Source organism: Aythya ferina (genome assembly GCF_964211825.1).
Source record: "Aythya ferina genome assembly, chromosome: 5".
NCBI classification, from domain to species: Eukaryota; Metazoa; Chordata; class Aves; order Anseriformes; family Anatidae; genus Aythya; species Aythya ferina.
The window spans coordinates 50,692,865-50,713,810 of record NC_140301.1 but is presented as its reverse complement, the minus strand read 5'-3'; the positions used below and the strand labels follow the sequence as shown (position 1 = coordinate 50,713,810).

The following is a 20,946-nucleotide window of genomic DNA, read 5'->3' as shown; positions in this document are numbered from 1 at the left end:
GCAACTTCTGTCAGCTGCCTGTAGAGTTCCTCATCCGTCTCCTCATCCTGGTTCGGTGGTCTATAGCAGACCCCGACCAGGACACTAGCCTTGTTGTCCCTGCCGATCCTAACCCAAAGGGACTCGACCTTGTCATTCCCAGCCTCGAGTTCTACAACCTCGAAAGACTCTCTAATATAGAAAGCCACACCACCACCCCTTCTGTGCTGCCTGTTCCTTCTAAAGAGCTTATAGCCAGGCATTGCAGCCTTACCTATTACTTGGCACCAAGCTTTGGCTGCCAGTTGATCATGACCTATGAATGATCCAAACAAGATATTTTGTGAGCAAGAATTTGCTCCATGTAGACAGCAAAACCATCCAGTCAGGATTTGTTTCAGCACAAAAAAAGATGTGTTACAAATGATTATTTACACAATGAAGCAGGAGAAAAAGTAAAAGCAGAACTAATTTTCTTTGCAGACCTTAATCTTTGCCTTTGATTCATATGTTAGGTTTCTTCTTGCCTCTTCTTGTTTGCTTTAATATTCATGCTTCAGGGTTCTCTGCATTTGCTCCATGTCTAACACAAGACCAGCTGATGAACTTCAGAAAATCCTCCGAATCATGGATTACCAGTGTTCAGCTCAGCTGTAACTCCAAATCTGACTTGATCTGTAATGAACTGATGATATTCTAATGTTCATTTTTTAATCATTTTTGTCTATAGTTTATGTCTCAGCAGTCCTAATTAACTGGTGGCTTCACAACACTGAGCAAACTCAAAATCCAGCAAGTTATTCCACAACTTCTGTCAGATTATTTTTATTTTTTATTTTATTTTATTTTTTTACTTTATATCAGTAAAAGGCTGATGTTGAGCACTTTTCACCAAGAGGCTAAATACAAGGGCATATCTGTTCTCTTCAGAAAACATCATGTCTGGGCTACTGCAGAGGAAAGGTCCTGATTACAAAAGGTAATTACCCCATGTCAGTTCTTTGTAGCATCATCATTTCTTGGCATTAAGCTAGACAAAAAAGAAAACTTCCATTCCCCAAAAGATTTTTGTCAGAATAAATAGCCTTATGATTAAGCACTACCCGTGGACATAGATAATATTGCCCAAGTTATTTAGGTTGGGTGTGGTAAAGAAGTCAAACCGAGGAAACAGAGCAAAAATTATTTGCATTTTAATCGTATTTTGAATCCTTTTTTGTTTCTCTCCTTCTCTGCTTCCATTACAGTTCTATTTTCCCTCATTTGCTTCATCAAGCTCTGCTCTTAACACTTTAATTCTTCTACTTGGTACCTGTTCTCCTGCCTTTCCTCTGTCTCAACTGCTTAACCCGTGCATAATTTTGGTCAAAGCCTGCCTGGCATCCCCAGGCTGAAAAGTGCACAACTGATCCCTGTTGCTCTCCTGTTTTGACAGTAGAAAAAGCAAGATAAGGTTGCAGCATCTGACAATAGCACTTGAGTATCTATAGATGGAGCAAGATGACTCCAGTACATGTTGACAGACAAACTATTATCTCATACATTTCATTTTCTTTTTAGGACTATACTAATTAATGTGATTTAGATGACGACACTTTTTTTTTTTCTTGTTGAAATGCAAATGAGATATTTTGTGCATGAAAAGTTTGACATTGGTGGAATGAATTATGGAGATACTGATGTACTCAAAAGGTTAGCATGATCTTTTGTTGATTAAGAGACATGTTACTAAGATGAATGCTTCAGTTGCTATTAACAACAGATCTCAGTGAAAAATCAAACATTTTAACATAGAGCACTGTAATAATATAAGGAAAGAATACTTGTCAGGTCAAAGTAGGAGCTCTGAATGAATAAACATGAAAGCCACGTTTTAGAAAGTGTCTTCCAACTGATACCCTTTACATCTGTTGGCCATCTTAGTCTATCAAGTGAAAAGGGCACGAAGGAAAAGAAGCTACAAGCAAGGGTAAACATAATTTGAATAAAAAACTAGCTGTTAATTTGCATAATGATTTCAGAAGAATTAAACCTCCAGCTTTTAGTCACAGAGACAGTGAAAATAAGTGAATCAAGACCAGAGCAAGACTGGACCTAAAACATTCCCAAAATGTCTGACATCTAAGACGGAGATGTTGACATTAGTTCAAAGCCATAACCATCTCTTCTGAGATACCCTCATTTATATCCTACCTATGCGGGAGTCAGCACAGACATTCAGTTTCTGTCCTCGGGATTGACACCTTTGTTGAAAACATGAGCTAGATAAACCCAGCTTTCACTTGGCCAACTATGAACTCCCAGTGGTTAATGTGAGCTTGCTGTTCACTTAGACAACTTGTTTTAAAAGATAGAGCAGAGTGAAAAGAGGCAGAAAAGCTATAACAACTGTGACTTGAGAAGTCCTGGAAAGAGTACAATATTTGTCCCACCTTGACGTACATGTATATAGACAACTGCAATTTAAGTGACAGGGTGAAAAGTATAAACAAAGACTAACAACCTGAAATGGACTATGTGAGTAGAGTGATGAACTGATGCATAAACGCTGCATCTAAACTAATGTTTTTGAAATTCAGATATGAAAACACACACATAAGCTGCAGCATGAGTTTTATTTATTTATTTTTTTTAAACTGAGGTGAAAAAGCAAAAGAGCCGTGCTAAAAGAAAAGGAGGGAAAGGAGGTTGATTGTGCAGATAGTTCAGAGTGGATTCACTCTGTTTATTTCCCACTCACAGGGCGGACTTGGGTACTTGTGAGAAGACCCAAGATAAAAAAAAACGTTTGAACTTGAATTGCTTGAGTGAAACAAAGTTTGCACAAAGAAGGATATCCACAAAGGAATTACTCTTTCTACCAGCTTTGCTGACTTAAGAGCTCCTTCTGATTGTTGCTGAGGTGAGAGTACTAAAACTGAAGGACCAGCAGGATTTACTAGCTCCAGCACTCTTAGGCACTTTCAGGGTTGTTCTCTGGTTACCCCATATAGTTATGTAATCAATCTTCATTTTTCATTGACTGTTCTTTATTTGTTTGGCCTTAACCCTAATTTGAAGGGCATTGAAGAGGGCTGTCCAAAACAGGATACACCCAGAACAGTATTAGGCTCCTGTGTCACCTACTTCATTACTTAGAAGAAAATGGTACAGCTACCTGACATGCAGTACCAGGGCGATAAACACCCAGTGATTTTGCAGCACATTTTGGGAAGATCACTGGCAGACTGACAGCTTTTAGACATGTATGGCTGCAAGTATGAGAATAATTACACTAGTTTTCTCCACATCTGTGAAAAGGTGAAATTCCTTCCCAAAATGTGTCCAATTGGCTGAATATTCCAATATCCATGTTTTGAAAGCATTTTATTTTATTACTCTGGTTCTAGAGACTAATAAGTATCTCATAGGAACTATGATAATTAATTGAAAATTCTTCATCAGAATGAATGGGAGATGAACAAAGATGGCAAGGAGCTAAAACTAGAAAGCTCTGGGTATCAGCAGTTCAGCCATGGCCCTGTATTTTGGTGACTTTAAAAAAGGACAGTTTTCATTTTCAGAAGGTGTTCAGGAAAAAACAATGGAGTGATTTTTCTATGTGTGAGAAAGTACATGCAAGATTAATGGGATATGTGGGAAGCAGCACTTCTGTGGATAACAGAAGAGGTCATTGTAAAAGAGCTGGGATTAGGAGATAACATTTTGATATAAAATACAAAGCGATGGACAGCAAGACGGTCAGCACAAAAGTTTACTTACATGTATGCTATAAATGCTCCTCCTTTGAAAACAGGAAACTAATTGAGACAGACAAGGCCAGAAATTAAGACTAAAATAGCTGTTTGTTTCATTGGTTAATTATGTCAGTTTTCCACATCTTTATAACACTCCCAGTTTGCTCTGCATCCAGACAAGGAAGAGTGTGTTGATCAGTCACAGAATCACAGAATTTCTAGGTTGGAAGAGACCTCAAGATCATCGAGTCCAACCTCTGACCTAACGCTAGCAGTCCCCACTAAACCATATCCCTAAGCTCTACATCTAAACGTCACTTGCTGTTTTCCTCAGCTTGCATTTTTCTCTCCACAGATGTGTATAAGGCCCATTTGTCTTTCACTTGAGGACTCTGCAGTTGCTGAACAGTTTGTGGGAAGCAAGAAGGGCTAAACTCAAAACCGAAGAGCAACTGTCAACAACGCACACCTGACACCAGCTGGAATATAGCAAACAGGCTTGCACCTGCTCATGATTCCTACATATTTTTCCAATCCTTCTATATGTCTCAGACACATGACAATTTTAATAAATGCATAGCTTTCCCTTGGCCATATGTGCTTAACCCAGATGAAGGTTGTGTGATTCCCACTGATGCTTTATGTCTGACCTAAGCACAGAGTGCTCAATTTGCACATGCAGAGATGTGGACCTGAGAAGTCCCTGGAGCAACATGAGGGAGCAGGTGTATGGGAAACACTCCTTCTCCAGGGTTTCCCTTCTGTTTTATGGATAAAGGTACTTTTGCTCTGAAAGACGCGAACAGCCATGCTGGTGGGCAGCAGCAGATGGAGAGCAGTTGCAACCTCCACCCACTCCTCCTTCCCCACATGTTCCTTAGCACTCAAGGGCCACTGCTCTGCCTGTGACATGCAAACGTGGAGCCGTCTGCTTCCGCATGTTGGCAATAAGGCCAGGGCTAATCCTGTCCTTAAACAGCAATAAGGTCAGAAGACATCTTGTCGCTTCTGGGCTTTCCCAGGCAGCAAGGAGAGTGTGCACAGACCCACACTGGTAGGCATTTGGTTTACGTGATGTGAATGCACATATGGCCTTACCTCTGTTTTGCCTCCAGCCTGTAACAGCAATTGTTCCCATCAACCTGTCTCCTTGCAACTTTATCACATTTTCCAAAGAACAGATTTGGAGGCTATTTAGTGACTTCTGTGAAATAGATTTAAAAAAATAAAAAATAAAATCCAACTCAGGAGGAGTCAGGATTTTGCTGACAGTTCCTGCCATAAAAATCCAGTGCTGGATTTGGGCAGCATAGCCCACAGTTGAATTTGGACCCAGTAAAATAAATGTAACCGAGATCAAAAATGCTCCTGCAGCAGGAATGGTAGCATATTTGAAAGATGAATGGAAGCTGTGCTGCTTGAAGTGCTGGTTCCAGCAACCCTAGATTTGTAAAAACAAGTCTGCTTTATGATTATTTAGAAAAACAGGAGGAAAAAAAATGTGTGGAAAAAAAAAAAAAAAAAGAAAAAAAAAAGGCCAATCATACAGAATGCTACATTTTGAGAGCTACAGTTTGGTGACTCTAGGGAAATGCAGAGCTCTGCTACTATGAACCAGTGGAACCACATTAGGAGGTACTGCATCCATGTGCGGGATGATAAAGTTATTGAATAAATACATGTCTAAGTGATTCTGAGAGAAAAGCACCACACACACTTTGGCACTAGCTAACGATGCAGGCAGGAAAGGAATGGCAGCATCACACAGCAAAGGCTGGGCAAAAGAGGATCAAATGGCGACCAAGACACTCAAGCACTGTCACATGCTGCTGTCACCCAGGTGTTGAGTGCAAGGCTGCATCAGGACAGGTGACAGCAGCAGCAGGGATGAAGCCTGCCAAAACAAGGGGAAATAAAGAAGCACAGGAAGTTTCACTGCAGCTCTAAGGTCACATCCCCCCAAAACTCTGTCCATGTATTAGCACCTACTGGGGGGCAGAAATTATAATCACACCATTTCCCACGTACTCCAGAACACTTATAGCTGAGATCCTAAGGGACCAGTAAGTTCCAGTAATGAACACTGACTTCAGGTCAGCCTGCTCACAAAAGCCCTTCATAGCAGCTACTGAGCTGGAATACATCTCTTAGAGCCAGAGCTGCTAAGGGATGATGACCAAAAATCAGACAGCGTGTTCATGCCATAAAATGTTTCTTGTGTGTGGTCTGCTCCACAGCTAGGAGGAAGAGGAAAGCTGAAACAAGAGGAAAGACATACAGCAACATCCCCATGCCCAAATATTGTCTCTGTGTGGGTTATCAGGAGCTGGCTAGCATTCTGTTTATCTGGGACTATCTCACTTCAGCCCCAAAACCAGAGCACACATTTTAATCCTGTCAACTTTTCTGATGTACAGCTTTGATTAGAAATGGTTTATGGTCAGCCACTGTTTGACTTTAATAAATATTTAGAAACTAAATAAGCAATTGCAGTCAGTTTCATGCCGACATATCTGGAGACGCAATATTGAAAGATATGAGCTCGAGCATTTGCTTCTTGGCTATTAAAGAGAAAACATTTATGTTTTCAAATTTTTTGTCAGTGTTTTCAAACAAAACATGAAAGCAATCTCTAATTGTTATTTCTTTAAACATCCACCCAACTACAATTTCACTAAGCTTTTTTACAGTAAATACCAATTGCCTACATGTGAAGTATTTAGTCTTCTCTCCAGAGCTGGTAATAAAACCAGGAAATAAAAATGCAGCAGTAGGCAAGAATCACTGTGTATCTTCATTCGGACAGCCAGATCCCATCTTTGTAAAAATCCACTGAGAGGAGAAATATGTACTTCCACCAGGTAAGGATGTGGCCTTTACCTGAACTATCTTAATAAATTAACTGAAAGGGAGACCTCCTTGAAGTCAAGCACTATATAGCAAACTGCACAGAAATTGCTGACAGAACTATTTTATTTGTCCCTTGGTATTTCTCAAATGACCGACTTTCAAAATAAATTGCTAATCATGCAATTGCATGCATAACAAATTTGTTTATTCTCACATCAGTGAGCGAGGAGCTGTAAATAGGTGCGATGGCTGCAGCATCTCCTCTGCTGTCACTGCTCTGTTCCTCCTGCGTGACAGGCAGGGAATGGGATGACTACCAGGACTGACAGGAGCATAGTATGATCCTCAGGCAGAGAGCTATACATGAGCTGTAATACTCTTAAACATATCTGTCAAAATTGGCACTTGGAGATGCAGCTTATTTTTGGAGAAGAGTGTGCCCCATTCTGCCAGCTGGCCAGGCTTTTGCTGAAACAGTGCAGTCTGACAAGCCCTCTTTTCCAAGCCTAAGATCACTTGCTAAATTCATTTTGAAGGAAATGACATCATACTTAAAAATAAATAACTAAATTAATAACAAAATAACAGAAGTCGATAGTCATAAGTCCAGTATTGGAAGGCTAGGCTGTAAGCTTCATCTATACCTAGAAGAAATCCAGGGATGATCAGAGCATTACCTTCTGGGACACTAGACTGTATACCTGTGGCAAAAGAAGGAATTAAATTACTACTTCGCTCCTGCCACTCACAGACAGTTTAAGCTTTCCCCTTGAGAAAGCTACAAAATGAGTACCAGTTCTCATTAAGATTCTTACTTCCTCTGTGGCATCACTGGGGAACAATGTCTCCCTCTCCATGACCCCTATAAAAAACTTTGAAGCTCACAAAAAACTCTGAAGATCATGTGAATGAAGATCACATTAGAAGTTGAAGTGAGTAAGTGGTAAGTAACTGCTGCAGACAGCAATTGGACAGCCACCCTGAAATAATGGCTTAGCCTGGAGTCACCCATAGTAGATGGACACATTTTAGTTGCAACCTCTGGCTGTGCATGCCCAGGTGGCTCAGCCTGGCCACGAGCAGTTCACAGTCACTCTCGGTGTTATCCACACAACCCAACACACCAGAAACCCTTCGTGCCTTTCTTTTGCCCCATTTGGGACAGCTTTGTTCAACATTTTGACCCTGCCCAGGTTGTCTGTGCTGCACAGATCCTGTTTACGAGTGGAAAAGGGAGTGGAGGGTGGCATAGTGTGGGACACTGCTGGGACAACACATGAAAGCATGGAGGGACAAGAAGGCTTCAGCTATCTGAATATATACTTTTTGAGACTTGGAGAGAAAGCCACCATAGGCAGGCTACCTCGACCAAAATGGTCACCTCTGGGGACATGATTTTTCATCAAGACTGGCTTCTCCATGCAATTCTTCTCCTGGCCTGACTGCTGCCCTGACAGTCAGGCCAGAGCACAGGCGCCACAGGTGGTCAGTGTTCAGGTGAGGGTTCTCAGTCATACCTCACCTGAAATGAGGGTACATGACTGATCATCACTTATATTTTACAGCTCTGGAGATCTCTATAAGTATGGAAATGTATTCATACCCTAAATGTTACAAAGTCTGAGGGGAAAAAAAGATTAAAATATATCATGGATGTGGTGAAGTCCAGGTGAATCCTCCATAGTGGTATATAAGGTATGGAATATTTTCTCCTTTAACAAGAACAAATAAGAAAAAGTTATTAAATCTATTTGTATGGATTAAATGATAATCTTGCTTAGACAAAGCTAAAAAAAAGCGTAGAAATGTGTAATTGGTTTTCTAATAGCAAATGTGGCTAGACAAGACAAGCTTTTATTTTAGAAGAGAATCTCCTAAATCCATTTATTCTCATCTAGAGTTGAATTTAAGATTTTTTATAAACTAGATGCCATTTCCTAAGCCAAGACTTTCAGAAATAATAAACAGCCTCCCAGAAGCTGGCCAGCATTCTTTGCATCAATTCAATTCATACCATGCTGCATGCTCAAGAAAGACATCAGAGCTTGGCCAAAACTACCCTTGCTGTCTGTCTTCCATTTCCCTTCACTTTTTCAGTGTTCCCTGTGACATACACTCATACCTGAAGGCTCTGTTGACCAGCAGTAGGTTCCTGTTGCTGCAGCCTAGACAGTAGCTTACATCAGCATGTTGTTTTCTGTCTTCCACGTGCCCTCCTTTTCTGCCTACTATGTACTATGCAGATGGGAGGTCATGAGAGAAATGTTTTAGATGCAGAGCTGTTCATTTAGTCATCCAAATGACTGCTTATCTTTAAAGTGCTGTTAACAGTGTTATGTACACTAAAGTGATAAGCAAGAGATGCACCATGAAAACTACCCATGCTGAAAATTTCAGCTGCCTGAGTAAAGGTTACCTGTGAAAGTAAGAAGCACAGTTATAGAAGTCACAAGTCTCCTGATACTTCATAAGATTATAGGAGAAATGAGTTGCAAAACTACCTTAGAAAACAATGGAGAGCAAGCACAGCAATTCTATTTCATGTCCGTGAGAAGTGCCAGAGAATACATAGGGAATAAAACATCTGCCACCTTAACAGTGACTCAGTTCAGGATCTTGCTGCCTTGCCCATCTGCACAGCTTGCTCAGTCATATGGTTTGGAGACCAACACTGAATGAACCATTTCACAGCCTAGATCCTGTTACAGAACAGCACCCATTTGCCATGCCTTAATGTTAATAACCACATATTTGAAAGATGTTTTCCTCCAGATCTTTGGGGGAAAGCATATAGGACAGATGAATAGAGTGTTTGCAAATGCATTTCTCCAATTACTCACTATTTTAGTAACCTACAACCACAGAAAGACTATGCAGACATACCAATGTACATCCATCTTTAGTAAGACAACTGAGAAGGTTTCCGCTATGTTGCTTACACTTTCAGCAATTCTGTAGCAATTTAGTTTGCTTCTGCTCCACTTTCACCTTCAACAAGCAATAACATCACAAACATACTCCTTTTCAATAGTAATTTATTAGCTTGATTCAACTAAAGATCTACAAGTACCTGTTAATATGGAATACAGGCAAGCAGGAGTAGGAGGTTTGCCCAGGATCACACACACAACCATTATTATTGTCAAGACAACAGATTTTGATCTTTAGAACTTGTTTCTCTACATGTATTTTGGAAACATCTTTGCCCAGTTTAAGCTACTTCTTCTGCAGTTCTGTAGACAACAATGTATATTTTGGCCATCTCTTCAAAGAGCTCTAGCAACACATGATGAAACTGTATACACACAACCCTGTGCTAAAGTTTACTTCTTCTCAGAACCACATAAATCTTTGTTAAGGCATGACAATGGTCCCTACACAAGAGAAATATTTAATTTTTGCCTAAAGTTTTCAAGTCTAAGCTTAGATGGGATATGATGGAAGGATAGAGGATATGAAAGTTGTAGAAAGGGGATACCCAAAAGGACAGAAGACCAAATTTGGAAGGAAATTTTTATGCATGCATACTAAAGAAAAAGTGTGATAAAATCCCTGAGTCCAGAAAAACTTAAGCAGGGGAAGACAGACAGAGCAGAAAAGAGCAATCTATTTTACTTTAAGTGGAGCTGAGCTTTAAGAAAAGCTATTATGATTCCTCAGAATGCTTTGACAGTTATTGCACATCATCAAGGCACTTAATTATATACTTAATTTAAACTGAGGTGCATTTCAGAGGGTTACTCACATACTTTAAGCATACACTTAATTGTGGCTGAGAGAATTTAAGCATGAATAGCTGTTTCAAGTCCTTGGGTTCAGCTGTACGTTCCAAAATCCTTTAAAATTTTATATTTTGACATGCTTGTTTCCTTATCTGTTCAGCTGTTATTTTTCCTCTCTGTGTATCTCAACACCTCACACATCAGCCAAAGGGACGTGGCTGTCCCTTCTGCTTCCATGTAGCAACCCTGTGCGGCTTGTAGCTCTTAATCTCTCCCAGCACATCTCAAGGCTCAGCACAATTCCTCATCTTTTGCAAATGCTCATCCAGTTGATCTGACAGGAAAAAAAAAAATCATAGTGGAAGTCGGAATTTTTTGTTTTAACCACGCACAGCTTATCCCTAAACCGTTCCTCTCCTCCTGACATTTGGAAGGTTTACAAGAAGATTGGCAACTAATAGAACTAGCTGAGGTTAAAAGCTTATTTTTATTTAAAAACAAAACAACAAAAAATAAAAACAAAATACCCACAACACATGCTTTCTCACTAGAGATAATCTCTTTGCAAAACAAGAAGAATTGGCCTCATACCCAATTCTGTCTCCCAAAGTCTGCTGCAAAGAGGTGTTGTGCTTTTCTTAAGTGACTGTAATGTTAATGATTTCTAATTAGCTGCTGCTTGACAAGCTTGGGTTCTGGCAGCTTCTGTGAGTGTGGAATTGAGAGCTCAGAATAGAAAGACTAAAGATTCAGCCTAAGAGTATGTGTCACTTCAAGCACCTGGTGCTGTGAGACAGACCTGAAAGTGCTGTGCAGGCGTGCGAGCCAGCGAGAGAAAAGGTGGGCAGGGACTGCTGCTAAAAGCATCCGCTTTTACACAGCATGGTTGTATTTGGAGGGAGAGATCTCACACCCAGTGTTGCCTCTTCTCAAACCTTCCAAAGCTGCAAAGAGATCATTTGACAAGCATTTGCTGTGCCTGGCATCACATCTGGCCATGAGGTTTTCTCCCATTTAGACTCTCAGTGTACAGACAAGTATTGCTTACTCCAGTGCTAGGGGGGAGAGAAGAGCACAGCCTGGACAGCACCACCAAAATACATGGCAAGGAGGTCACACACCTCATTCTGACCCTTTTTGTCAACAACTTACATAGGCAGTGTCAGCATCATGTTTGCCAATGGCTTCCACTGAGTGAAACTGCTGCTGCCCCACTGAAATGGAACAATTTTTGACTTATGTACAGGCACAAGAAGTAGTTGAAGCCCCTGATTGGTGAAGTAACAATCCTCAGATAACAACCAAGTTTTCAATGACCTTTCTTCACCTTTGATTATGCAGTTGCTGGGAAAATAAAAAATAAAATAAAAAAATGCTCAAAAGAATGCCAAAAAGCCATCACTATTTCTAGACACAACTTTAAAAATCATCACCGCTGTGAACAGCACATCAACAGTGTTGACATCAACCCTGTTTAGGTTACTACACAGTCATCAAGCCCAGAAGCCTGCCAAAACCACAGAGAGCTCTAACAGGGCTCACTGGGTTAGGGAGATAACACAACTCGTGACAGAAAATACCTTCAAGGAAAGCAGGTCCCAGCAGACAGGTGTAGCAAGTTAATGGAGCTGGTCACTGCTAAATTTACTTGGGTTGCTGTTTAAATTTTCTGCTTTCTACATCACTGCACTCCATTTGAAGACACTAATGTTTTCTTTGAGCAATGATCTAATCTGATGGTGTACCAGCGGTCACCAAAGCGTCACGCTGCTCTACTAAATCCCATGCAACCCTTGGATTCATTTGGAAGTTTTTGGCCTTTGCTTTTGCCTGGTATAAGAACAAGATTAGCAACAGTTAAATGGTGTAACCTCATGGCCAGCATCTGTATCATTTCCAATAACAATTAAAACAAAACCTTCCCAACACTTCATGTTCACAGCTCATCAACAAACTGGGAAATTCAGTGTATATTAGTCAAAAACAAGCTTTAGAATATATATATATATATCAATATGCAAGCTAGATTTTCCAGTCTATGGACCCAATACCAATGGATTACTCAGTAAACAGCTCTTATCAAGTCTTCCAAAGCACTGCTGCTCAGCATATCACAAGGTTGCATGCTTACTGCTAAATAAATGCCAAGCACCTAAACAAGCAAGATGTGTGATGTGAATGCAGTACTGTTTCAGTCTTTATTGGTCTTACCTGCCACCTGTAGCTATTTTTTGTGTACAATAGGACCCCAGCTGCTGCTGCCACCATCAACGATGCTGTTGATGCTGGTTCATCTTTGTAATGCATGTGAATATGTTCATTTGCAGTCATCTTACAAACCTCTTTTTCACATTCTGCACAGATGAAAATACCTGAGGTCTGCACTCTTTGTGAATTCTTTAGTCTACATCCACTGAAAATTGTGTAAACCAATTAAAAAACAACAAAAAGCACTTCATATAATTAGTCTCACGGTTAATCAGCACACAGAACACAAGTTTATTTTCAATATCTCCTAGCCTTTCCTATGCAAGCATGCACACAGACTGTACAAATACAAGCATGAGCCATTTCCTCCCCCCCCCAACCCTTTCTGCCACATCTCCTATGAGAAATTGTACCTGCTGTTAATTGATGGAAGTACAGCCACGACAAAATATGTAGCCTAAGCCTTCCCTGAATTAAAAGTACGACCAATAACAGGTTTCTTCTTGCTCTTCAAGAAGCACTTCCTATGAATTGCAAGGCATCGTCACCCCTCCTGTGCCAGGTTTTGAGATATTTCATTTTGAGCAAGAGTACAGTCCTACTGACATTACTGGAACAACTTACACATGCTCCAAGTGCAGTAAGTGCTTAAGTGTTTTGTTGGATGGGAATTACTGTTTTTAACATCTTTGACAGCAATTACAAGCACAAGCCTGAAACAGCACCCTGTCCCAAAGTACGGTATCTACACTTGACAAAACCAGCAAGCCCAAACCTCTGCAGAATTTTCAAAAGCTTTGTTGGCACAGAAATTTCTGCTATAAAAAACTTGGAAATGGAGTGTGCACTGTCACTGCAGTGATAAGAAAGGTGCAGAGAGTTCTTATTTATTCCCCACCCCTCCCCATAAAACTCTAATGTGGTTGCACCAAGCAGCCAGCAGAAAGACTCTTCCAGAAAACAATTCTCACCTCAACTGCTAGCAGCATCCTGGATGAAGATACCACTGATTGCGGCACATAAAATAAAATTTTACAACATCTTGATTATGCAGGTGGTTCCTGAGTCTGGGCCACATCACAGCAAGGCATCAGAACTTTCATTTTGAGGATCTGAGACACCCTCAGTTAAACTCTGACTTGCTCTTTCAGCTTCCAGATGTTTGATTTCTATTTATGACAGGTCAAGACATTCTGGAGGATTAAAGGGTGTCAGAGAAAGTTACCTTGACCTCTGGAAGGAAGCAGAGCTGGGAAAGTAAAAATTAGTGCCCTGTTATTCTGTACATAAGTTGACGCTGAATTGGTCATGTAAGAGAATGCCTACATCCTCCTAGATAACATTATAAATGTCTGGTGCTACAGATCAAAGAGTTTTTGTCTCAAACGTCTAAGATTATAATCAAGTGAGCTTTTGACAAAGAGAGGTTCACAAGTCTTTACATCATGATTCACCAATTCGTCTTGTGGTTTCACTTATTTTTTCTGGAGGGGAGGGGCAAGACAATCACGCTTTTTAAAGTGGCACATATATGAGCACACAGGCAAGCTTGCATTGGGCAAGTAGCCTGGATTCTGCTTTCAGGTGGTGGAAATAACCTACAAAAAACACAAACTGAAACCCTTTTGGTTTTAATACCTTCAGAATACTTTGCTGTAGAAAGAGCACCCAGCAAATAAAGGCTTTCAATACCTCTTGACCCCTTAGATGGAGAATACATTAAGAGAAAAATGGGAAAACAGGGTTATGCTGTGCTCTGGTTCCTCTATGCTTGTATAGCAGAGTACAACAGATCCTAGTTGTGCCTCCTCTTCCATCCAGAAATCAAATTAGAAAGGAATTAGAGGAAATTACACCTGCATCTGGGATGTCTGGAAATGTAGCGGTTAAGTTCAGCTTTGGGATGTCCAGGCCAAACACCCCCCCATATACACATCAATTTTGCAGTATAGACATGGACAGCCTGCATCTTCTGGAAAATGTGAATAGCAAATTGAACACATCCTAGGGAAATTTACTGTGTGTATTCCAGTGCTTTCCAGAAGCTTACACAGCTCATAACAATATATTTTGTATATGGAGGAATCCTTATTCTTATGCTGACAAGGTTACAGGTGGCTACAGGGTTTCTTCAAGGTACACCAAGAACCAGTCATCTGTTTTGGGGAAAACAACTGATCTGAACCACTGCCAAAACAATGAAAGACTCAAAGTAACTTGAATGATCATTGTTCAGACCTGAAATCCTGGAAGTGTGATACAGACCACAAAGCCCATGAAGTTTAAATTCTCTATATTAAGTAGTTTTGCTTTTTGTACCAAGCTTATTTGGTTCTTCTACTCCTGAAATATGCCAGAGCCGTGCTTTCTCAAAATGCTTACAGTAAAAAATCCTCAGCACCACAAGAGAAATTAAAGATTACTAAAACTTCACTTTTAATCATTGAAATTAAACACAGAGTTCAATTTATTGCATTTAAAATCCTTGGTTGTTTACAAAGAGCATAGAGAATCAATAGATAAATTGGTGAACTCTGTGTGAATAAGATTAAAAACAGTTCCACAGAAGTGACCATGCTTCCAAAGCTCTTACTAGCTTTTCTCTGTTCTGTATGTAATTGCCAGATAAATTATCTTTTCTTTTACTGTAATATTTTTACTGCATGTACATACACCCAACTGTAAAAATATTACAAGCTAAAGTCCATTCCACATTTGCAATATGAAACAAAAAATTACAGAAATCATTTAAGGGAAAGCTAAATTGCAAACATGAATTCTGAAAAACAGATAATTGTCACTGACTGCATGTGCTGTTCAGCTCGCATTGATTTGTATCATTCTGAAGCCAATGACATCATTTTTTCCTTTGTAGCTTCCCAGTTTTTTTCCTTTGTGTACCTCTATTTTTCATGTTGAATACATGTTTCAGCCCTGCTCATAATGTTATTAACCCAGATGCAATTTTCACTGTTACATTTTTCCAAGCAGAAAAGCTTTAGCCAGTTCTTAGGTATAGAAGGATGGAGGGGAACAAGTCGCCACTGAGCATCTGACAGCAAATCCCAGACCCCTGCTTTGCTGTTGAATATTTTGACAGAAGAAGCAATATGCAGCCAGGCTTGAAAAGCACTGAATGCTCTTAGCTTGGACCCAGAGCCTAGAAATCCCCCAAATCAGGCTCCTATGCTGGAAGTTTACATCTCTAGCTAAGATAAGAGGCGATTTCTGAGGTTACCTAGACTACAAGAGCGTTCTGAAATCACTGAAATGAGCCACACATACAGCTGCACAGCTCAGCAGCAGCTGAATGTCTTTGGCACAGGGTCTTGATGCACACAGGATTACTCTAATTAAAATCTGGATTTAAATTAAAAAAACAAAAAAACAAAAAAAAAAAAAAAACAAAAAAAAACAACTACAAATAGGCTTTCTTTATACACGAGTCATCCTTATTACCACAAGTGACCTTATGGAAATCAATTAAAGCACCTGCAGAACAGAGGACACCAAAAGCCTCCACACCCGAGTACTGATGAACACAGATGCTTATCTTAACAACGGATTTAATTGTTACAGTCAAAAGCCGTTCTTCATGACATGCCTAACAAGTGTATTACAGCTGAGATGTTCAGACACGGGTGCTTAAACTGGGCAGCCAAACCCTTGTGTTATACCCACACTATACAAATCTGTTAGCATTACTACTCTGACAATCTGCTGTTCCACAACAACAATTTTTATCAGCGAAATGTTATCCTTTCTATGGCACCTCATATATCATTTGGAGGGCACTTCATTAATCTTTCTGCTGGCACAAGGAATAGTTTCAGGGCCTCTAAGGCACAAACAGTCTTACAGACAGCTTTTAAAAAAAAATTAAAAAAAAAAAAATGGAGAGAAGGTGCTGAAGATGAAAACTCTGACTCAGCTATCCAGATTTATAAGCTCTTACCACAGAACATTTAACAAACACTCCAAAACTTTACTAAAAGACACTGATAGCTATTGCATTACCTGGCCTTACCTTTACACCCAGTGCACTTTAGCCTCTATAACACACCAAAAAAAGAGTTTACCTAGCTTATATGGTTCTTCTGTCTCTGTGCATACATTAGCGTGGCTCTAAGGTACAGAACATTTGTGGGGTCTCTCAAGATATCTAGCAATGCTGACTTAGGTCCATGATGAGCAGTGTAAAGTTGTGATAAGCATAATGACATAAGTGACTTACAGAAACCTAGCCAATAGTATCCTGTAGGAACTAAATTCACTTGAGAGGTAATCAGCATTTTCATGCCATTAAACATCTCAGATTAGGCACTGTCTATTTTGGCATAAAGTATTAATGTACCTGGCATTCATGAAGCAAAATGCAAGCCTTGCTTAACATCACAAGGATGTTAATGAGAGTGACAGCAGAGCATCTTTAGGAGCAGGGCATGCCATGCAAGTCAGTTCTCCTCTGTTCTCACACATCCTTTAGTAAAGGTCACCTCAGTGGACCACATCACCAGAGATGCCACAAACAATTCAAAAAAAATTAAAAAGTACAGCAAGGAAAAGAAAAGCAATCCATAACTTAAGGAAATGACACTGCAACGACAGGAAAGGAGAGTGCCACTCAGGTCAGAAAGAAGAGTGCAAAAGGCCTGTGATGGGGGAACAGCAGATGTAAGCATAGCATTAATGGTATGTAGTAACCTAAGAACTTGATTCCTTTCCCTCAGAAATCCACTCATATAACTCTAGAACACAAACTGTCACCCATCAGAGGCCCTGTCTGCAAAAGCAGATTTCCCCAAATTCACCAAAATAACACTGAAAGGATTATTTTTCATTTGTCAGACACAGGAAAATAAACTAGCCCCACAGGAACAGGAAGAAATGCACATAATTCAGTGCAAATTGCTGCAGTAGTAACCTCAGTAAGCATAGGATGTATTTACACAGGGAACTTCTCTGACAGGAGTAAAGCACGCAGCCTTGAGGCTCTTGGAATACACAGAATTAGGGTAAAATATGTGACAACAAGAATAAGGCAGAAGCTAGAAAGTGCGGTATTAATCCTGGCTTTGGCACAGTCCACTCCCATCACTGGTAAAAGCTGCTGCTGTGCTTTACCTCTGCTTCTGTGGAACAGGGACATGGAACCTTAGGGAACCAAAGGCAGACACAGGAAGCTCACAGGATGTGCTTAGCAGGACCACAGGAAAATGGCCTGACACACACAAAATTTTCTTTGTATACTCCAGTCACTAAGAAGACCTCAAACCACTTGAAGTGCTCCTTTCCTGCTCCCTACTGTGGCTTTTATTGAAATGAAAAAACAATAATAATAAAAATGCTCTTGGAAATACCTCCAAACAGAGGAGATTCTCAGACAGCTCACTGCTACCTTCAGTGGAGCCTGATGTTCCCTCAGTAGACTTACAAGAGTAAGCAGCCCTTGTATTAATGAAAGAGAACAACACAGCAAGGATCACACTGGGTTTCTCCCAACCACCTCCAGCTGATGTGCTCATGTAGCAACAGCACTGGGAAGCCTGTCTGGCCCCTACTCCACCTCTAAAAAGCAGGTGACTTTTTTTTTTTTTATTATTTTTTTGCTTAAATTCAAACTTGGATCCAAATAATCATTGAAAAAAATACATACAGTTATTTCCATGCACAAACTTGTGTTTATACGCACACTTTGGTAACCAGTGATAGATCACAAGGGAACATTACGAAGCCGCACCGGGGGACGGTCAGATTGGACATTAGGGAAATGTCTTCACAGTGAGGGTGGTCAAACATAGGGATAGGCTTCCTAGACAGGTGGTTGGTGCCCTGTGCCTGTCAGTGCTCAAGAGGCAAAAGGGCAGTGCCCTCAGTAACTTTTGGTTATCCCTTCAGTGGTCAGGCAGCTGGACCAGATGATCTTTGAAGGCCCCTTCCAACTGAACTGCTCTGTTCCGTTCTAAAGACAATAAGTTATCCCAGAAAAAAAGCAAAATGGATTCTCCCTGTGTATGACTTTTTCCTGTATTACTGTTTGCCTGTTTAAAACCTAATTCACCTGGATTCATATGATGATTTTCATCTTTGGATGATGACTTTAGGTTCTTCTCAGTATATTGAGCATCAACACATTGAACACCAATATCTACAAACATCCCTTGAGCCTCAGCCCAGAACTTGGGTGCAACCTGAGTCAATTTGGTCATGCAGACAGGGGTATTCTTACCTATGCCACACTAGATTAGGCGCACAGAGACAACAACTCACGAACACACAGCTGCATGCATAGGCAGAAGGGAGGAAAAGAACCGAAAAATCCCATCTCCAATTTCTATTTATAGGCGGCATCGTGAGGAAGGACAGATGCCGCTTCCTGGCGCGGGGCGATGCGAGGGCACGGGGGGATGTCCCCCCCCAAGGGACCTCTGCCCGGGCTGCGCTGCTCAGCACCAACAGGTGCAGCGCCCTACAACTCCCCCCACCCCGATTTTTAGCGGTATTCCCCCCCGTCACCGCGGCGGATGGGTCGGGAGATGCTCCTACCTGCGCGGCCATGAAGGAGAGGTCCATGGTGCTGGGGCTGGAGCTGCCGGCCGAGCTGCCGGGGGTGCCGAGGCCGCTGCTGCTGCCGCCGGGGACGGGCGGGGCGCGGGGGCGCGGGGCGGGCGCCGCCTCCCCCCCCCCCAGCAGCGGCGGCACCGGGACCGGCACCGGGACCAGCTCCAGCTCCGGCGGCTCCCGGCCCGGCCCCCGCCTGGCTTGTGCCGGCACGCCCCCGCGGGTAGGGGGCCGGGGGGGCTCGTGAGGGCTCCCCACGGTCCCGTCTCGTCGCTTCTCCCGGGATGGAGCTGCCGGGGATGAGCCCCGCGGCTCCTGCCGTCGGCTGGACACGGCGATAGGGATAGGGGAGGCTGGGGAGGGACGGGGAGAGGAGCCCCCAGGGGAGCGGGGTGGAGCGGGGGGTCCCGGTTAGGGCGCTGGGGAGCAGGTGGAGCTCCGCGCCCGCTGCCTGTGCGCGTCCTTCGCCCGCTGCAGCCCGGGGAGGGCAGGCTGCCTGCTGCGCCCAGCGAACCCAGCACCTGGGCTCCCAACTGCTCAGCCAGCTCCTTCAGCGCCACAGCTGAAAGGGATTTCTGACATGTGCTCTTACACGGACCGGGTGATCCTGCAGGTCTTTTCCAGCCTTAACGATTCTCTGATTCTCTTCGTGACTTAGCTGCTACAGCTTCGTTTGTAACCTTTCTGCTTCTTGCTCCCCGTATTTGCCATTTAACAATTCACAATAAAGACGTTTTGTCCTTTGTGATATGCTTTCTCTTGTGTCTCATAGACATTTTTCATCACTATGAGTGAAAATTCAGTGAATTCATATATTGGATGGTATTGGGAAACCTTTGACACCAACTAGAAAAGCAGAATAACAGAAATTTAAGTCCTTATGTGCTGAATGCTCTTGCTGTAAGATTTCTATAGTCCCTCTGCCATGTACCTGTTTCATCTCCAAGACTAAACCATTTCACCATGCATTTATTACTTCAGCTTAACACAGGGGCCTAAACCAGGGCTGGAGGGAATATGACTGTATGCCAGTAGAAGAACTACTTGAAGAATCAGCTTTGCACTTGGCTTTTAAACTCCATAAGAAAAAAATAGTACATACATTCACACTGTGAACTGTATGCTGCTTGGTAAGTATAAAGTTGCATTGTTGCAGCAGGTGGTGGTGAAAAAACACAGCTGTTTTAAATCAGTCCTTTACTTGACTGACTATAAGAGTGCCTGCCAAAAATGCTTTTATGTGAAGAGGCCCATTAACCAAAACAAGTAAAATCCAAAAGAGGCTGTGCCATTTTAAGGTTTAAAAATTCAGTTCTGTAAATAATGGAATTGTCTCTTTGCGGACTGTCTCCAAAGTTTTGAAAGGGTATTGATGCACGTGTCAGAAGCCATAAGGTAAATTCAAAATGATGTTAATCTTTATCAGCCAGATAAATTTTATATGCACTCTGTAGACATCTCTGCCTGATGAATGTGGCGAGGGCTGTCTATGCATTTGCAGCAGCAGCTATAGTGAAGATCATTTCATTAGAAAAACTAAATAACCAAGGCTTTGAATTTTCTGTATTTGATTAATTTTATGGAGCATAGGAATGGTAGGCAAATAGAGCTGGAAAGGACCCCAAGAAATAGTTTAGTCCCCATGTAGATGCCTAAAATAGTACAAGTTACACCTGTGGCCCTTCAAGCAGGGGCTTTACTTCTACCCAATCTCTTCTTGAAAGTATCCAGTGAAGAAAATTTCATCCTTTATTCCACAGCTTTATTCCACTGGCAATTTCCTAAGGCTGTGTCTACTAGGGATGTGGAGAAGAGATTATTTTCTAAGGGACTACCACAAGCCTTCCAAGAGCTATTGATGGATACTGTATTTGTCTTTTTCCAATCTT

At 41.5% G+C, this 20,946-nt stretch overlaps 1 protein-coding gene across 1 annotated transcript in view; it reads right to left on the bottom strand.

Moving 5' to 3' along the window:
- Positions 1-19,395, bottom strand: part of LOC311437179 (uncharacterized protein C14orf132) — a 46,161-nt gene extending 26,766 nt beyond the window's left edge. Inside the window, exon 1 of the mRNA XM_084520113.1 lies at positions 19,043-19,395. Within this exon, the coding sequence (XP_084376239.1) occupies positions 19,043-19,069 (27 nt within the window). The 5' untranslated portion in view covers positions 19,070-19,395. The remainder of the gene's footprint in view (positions 1-19,042) is intronic.
- Between the last annotated feature and the right edge of the window lie 1,551 nt (positions 19,396-20,946).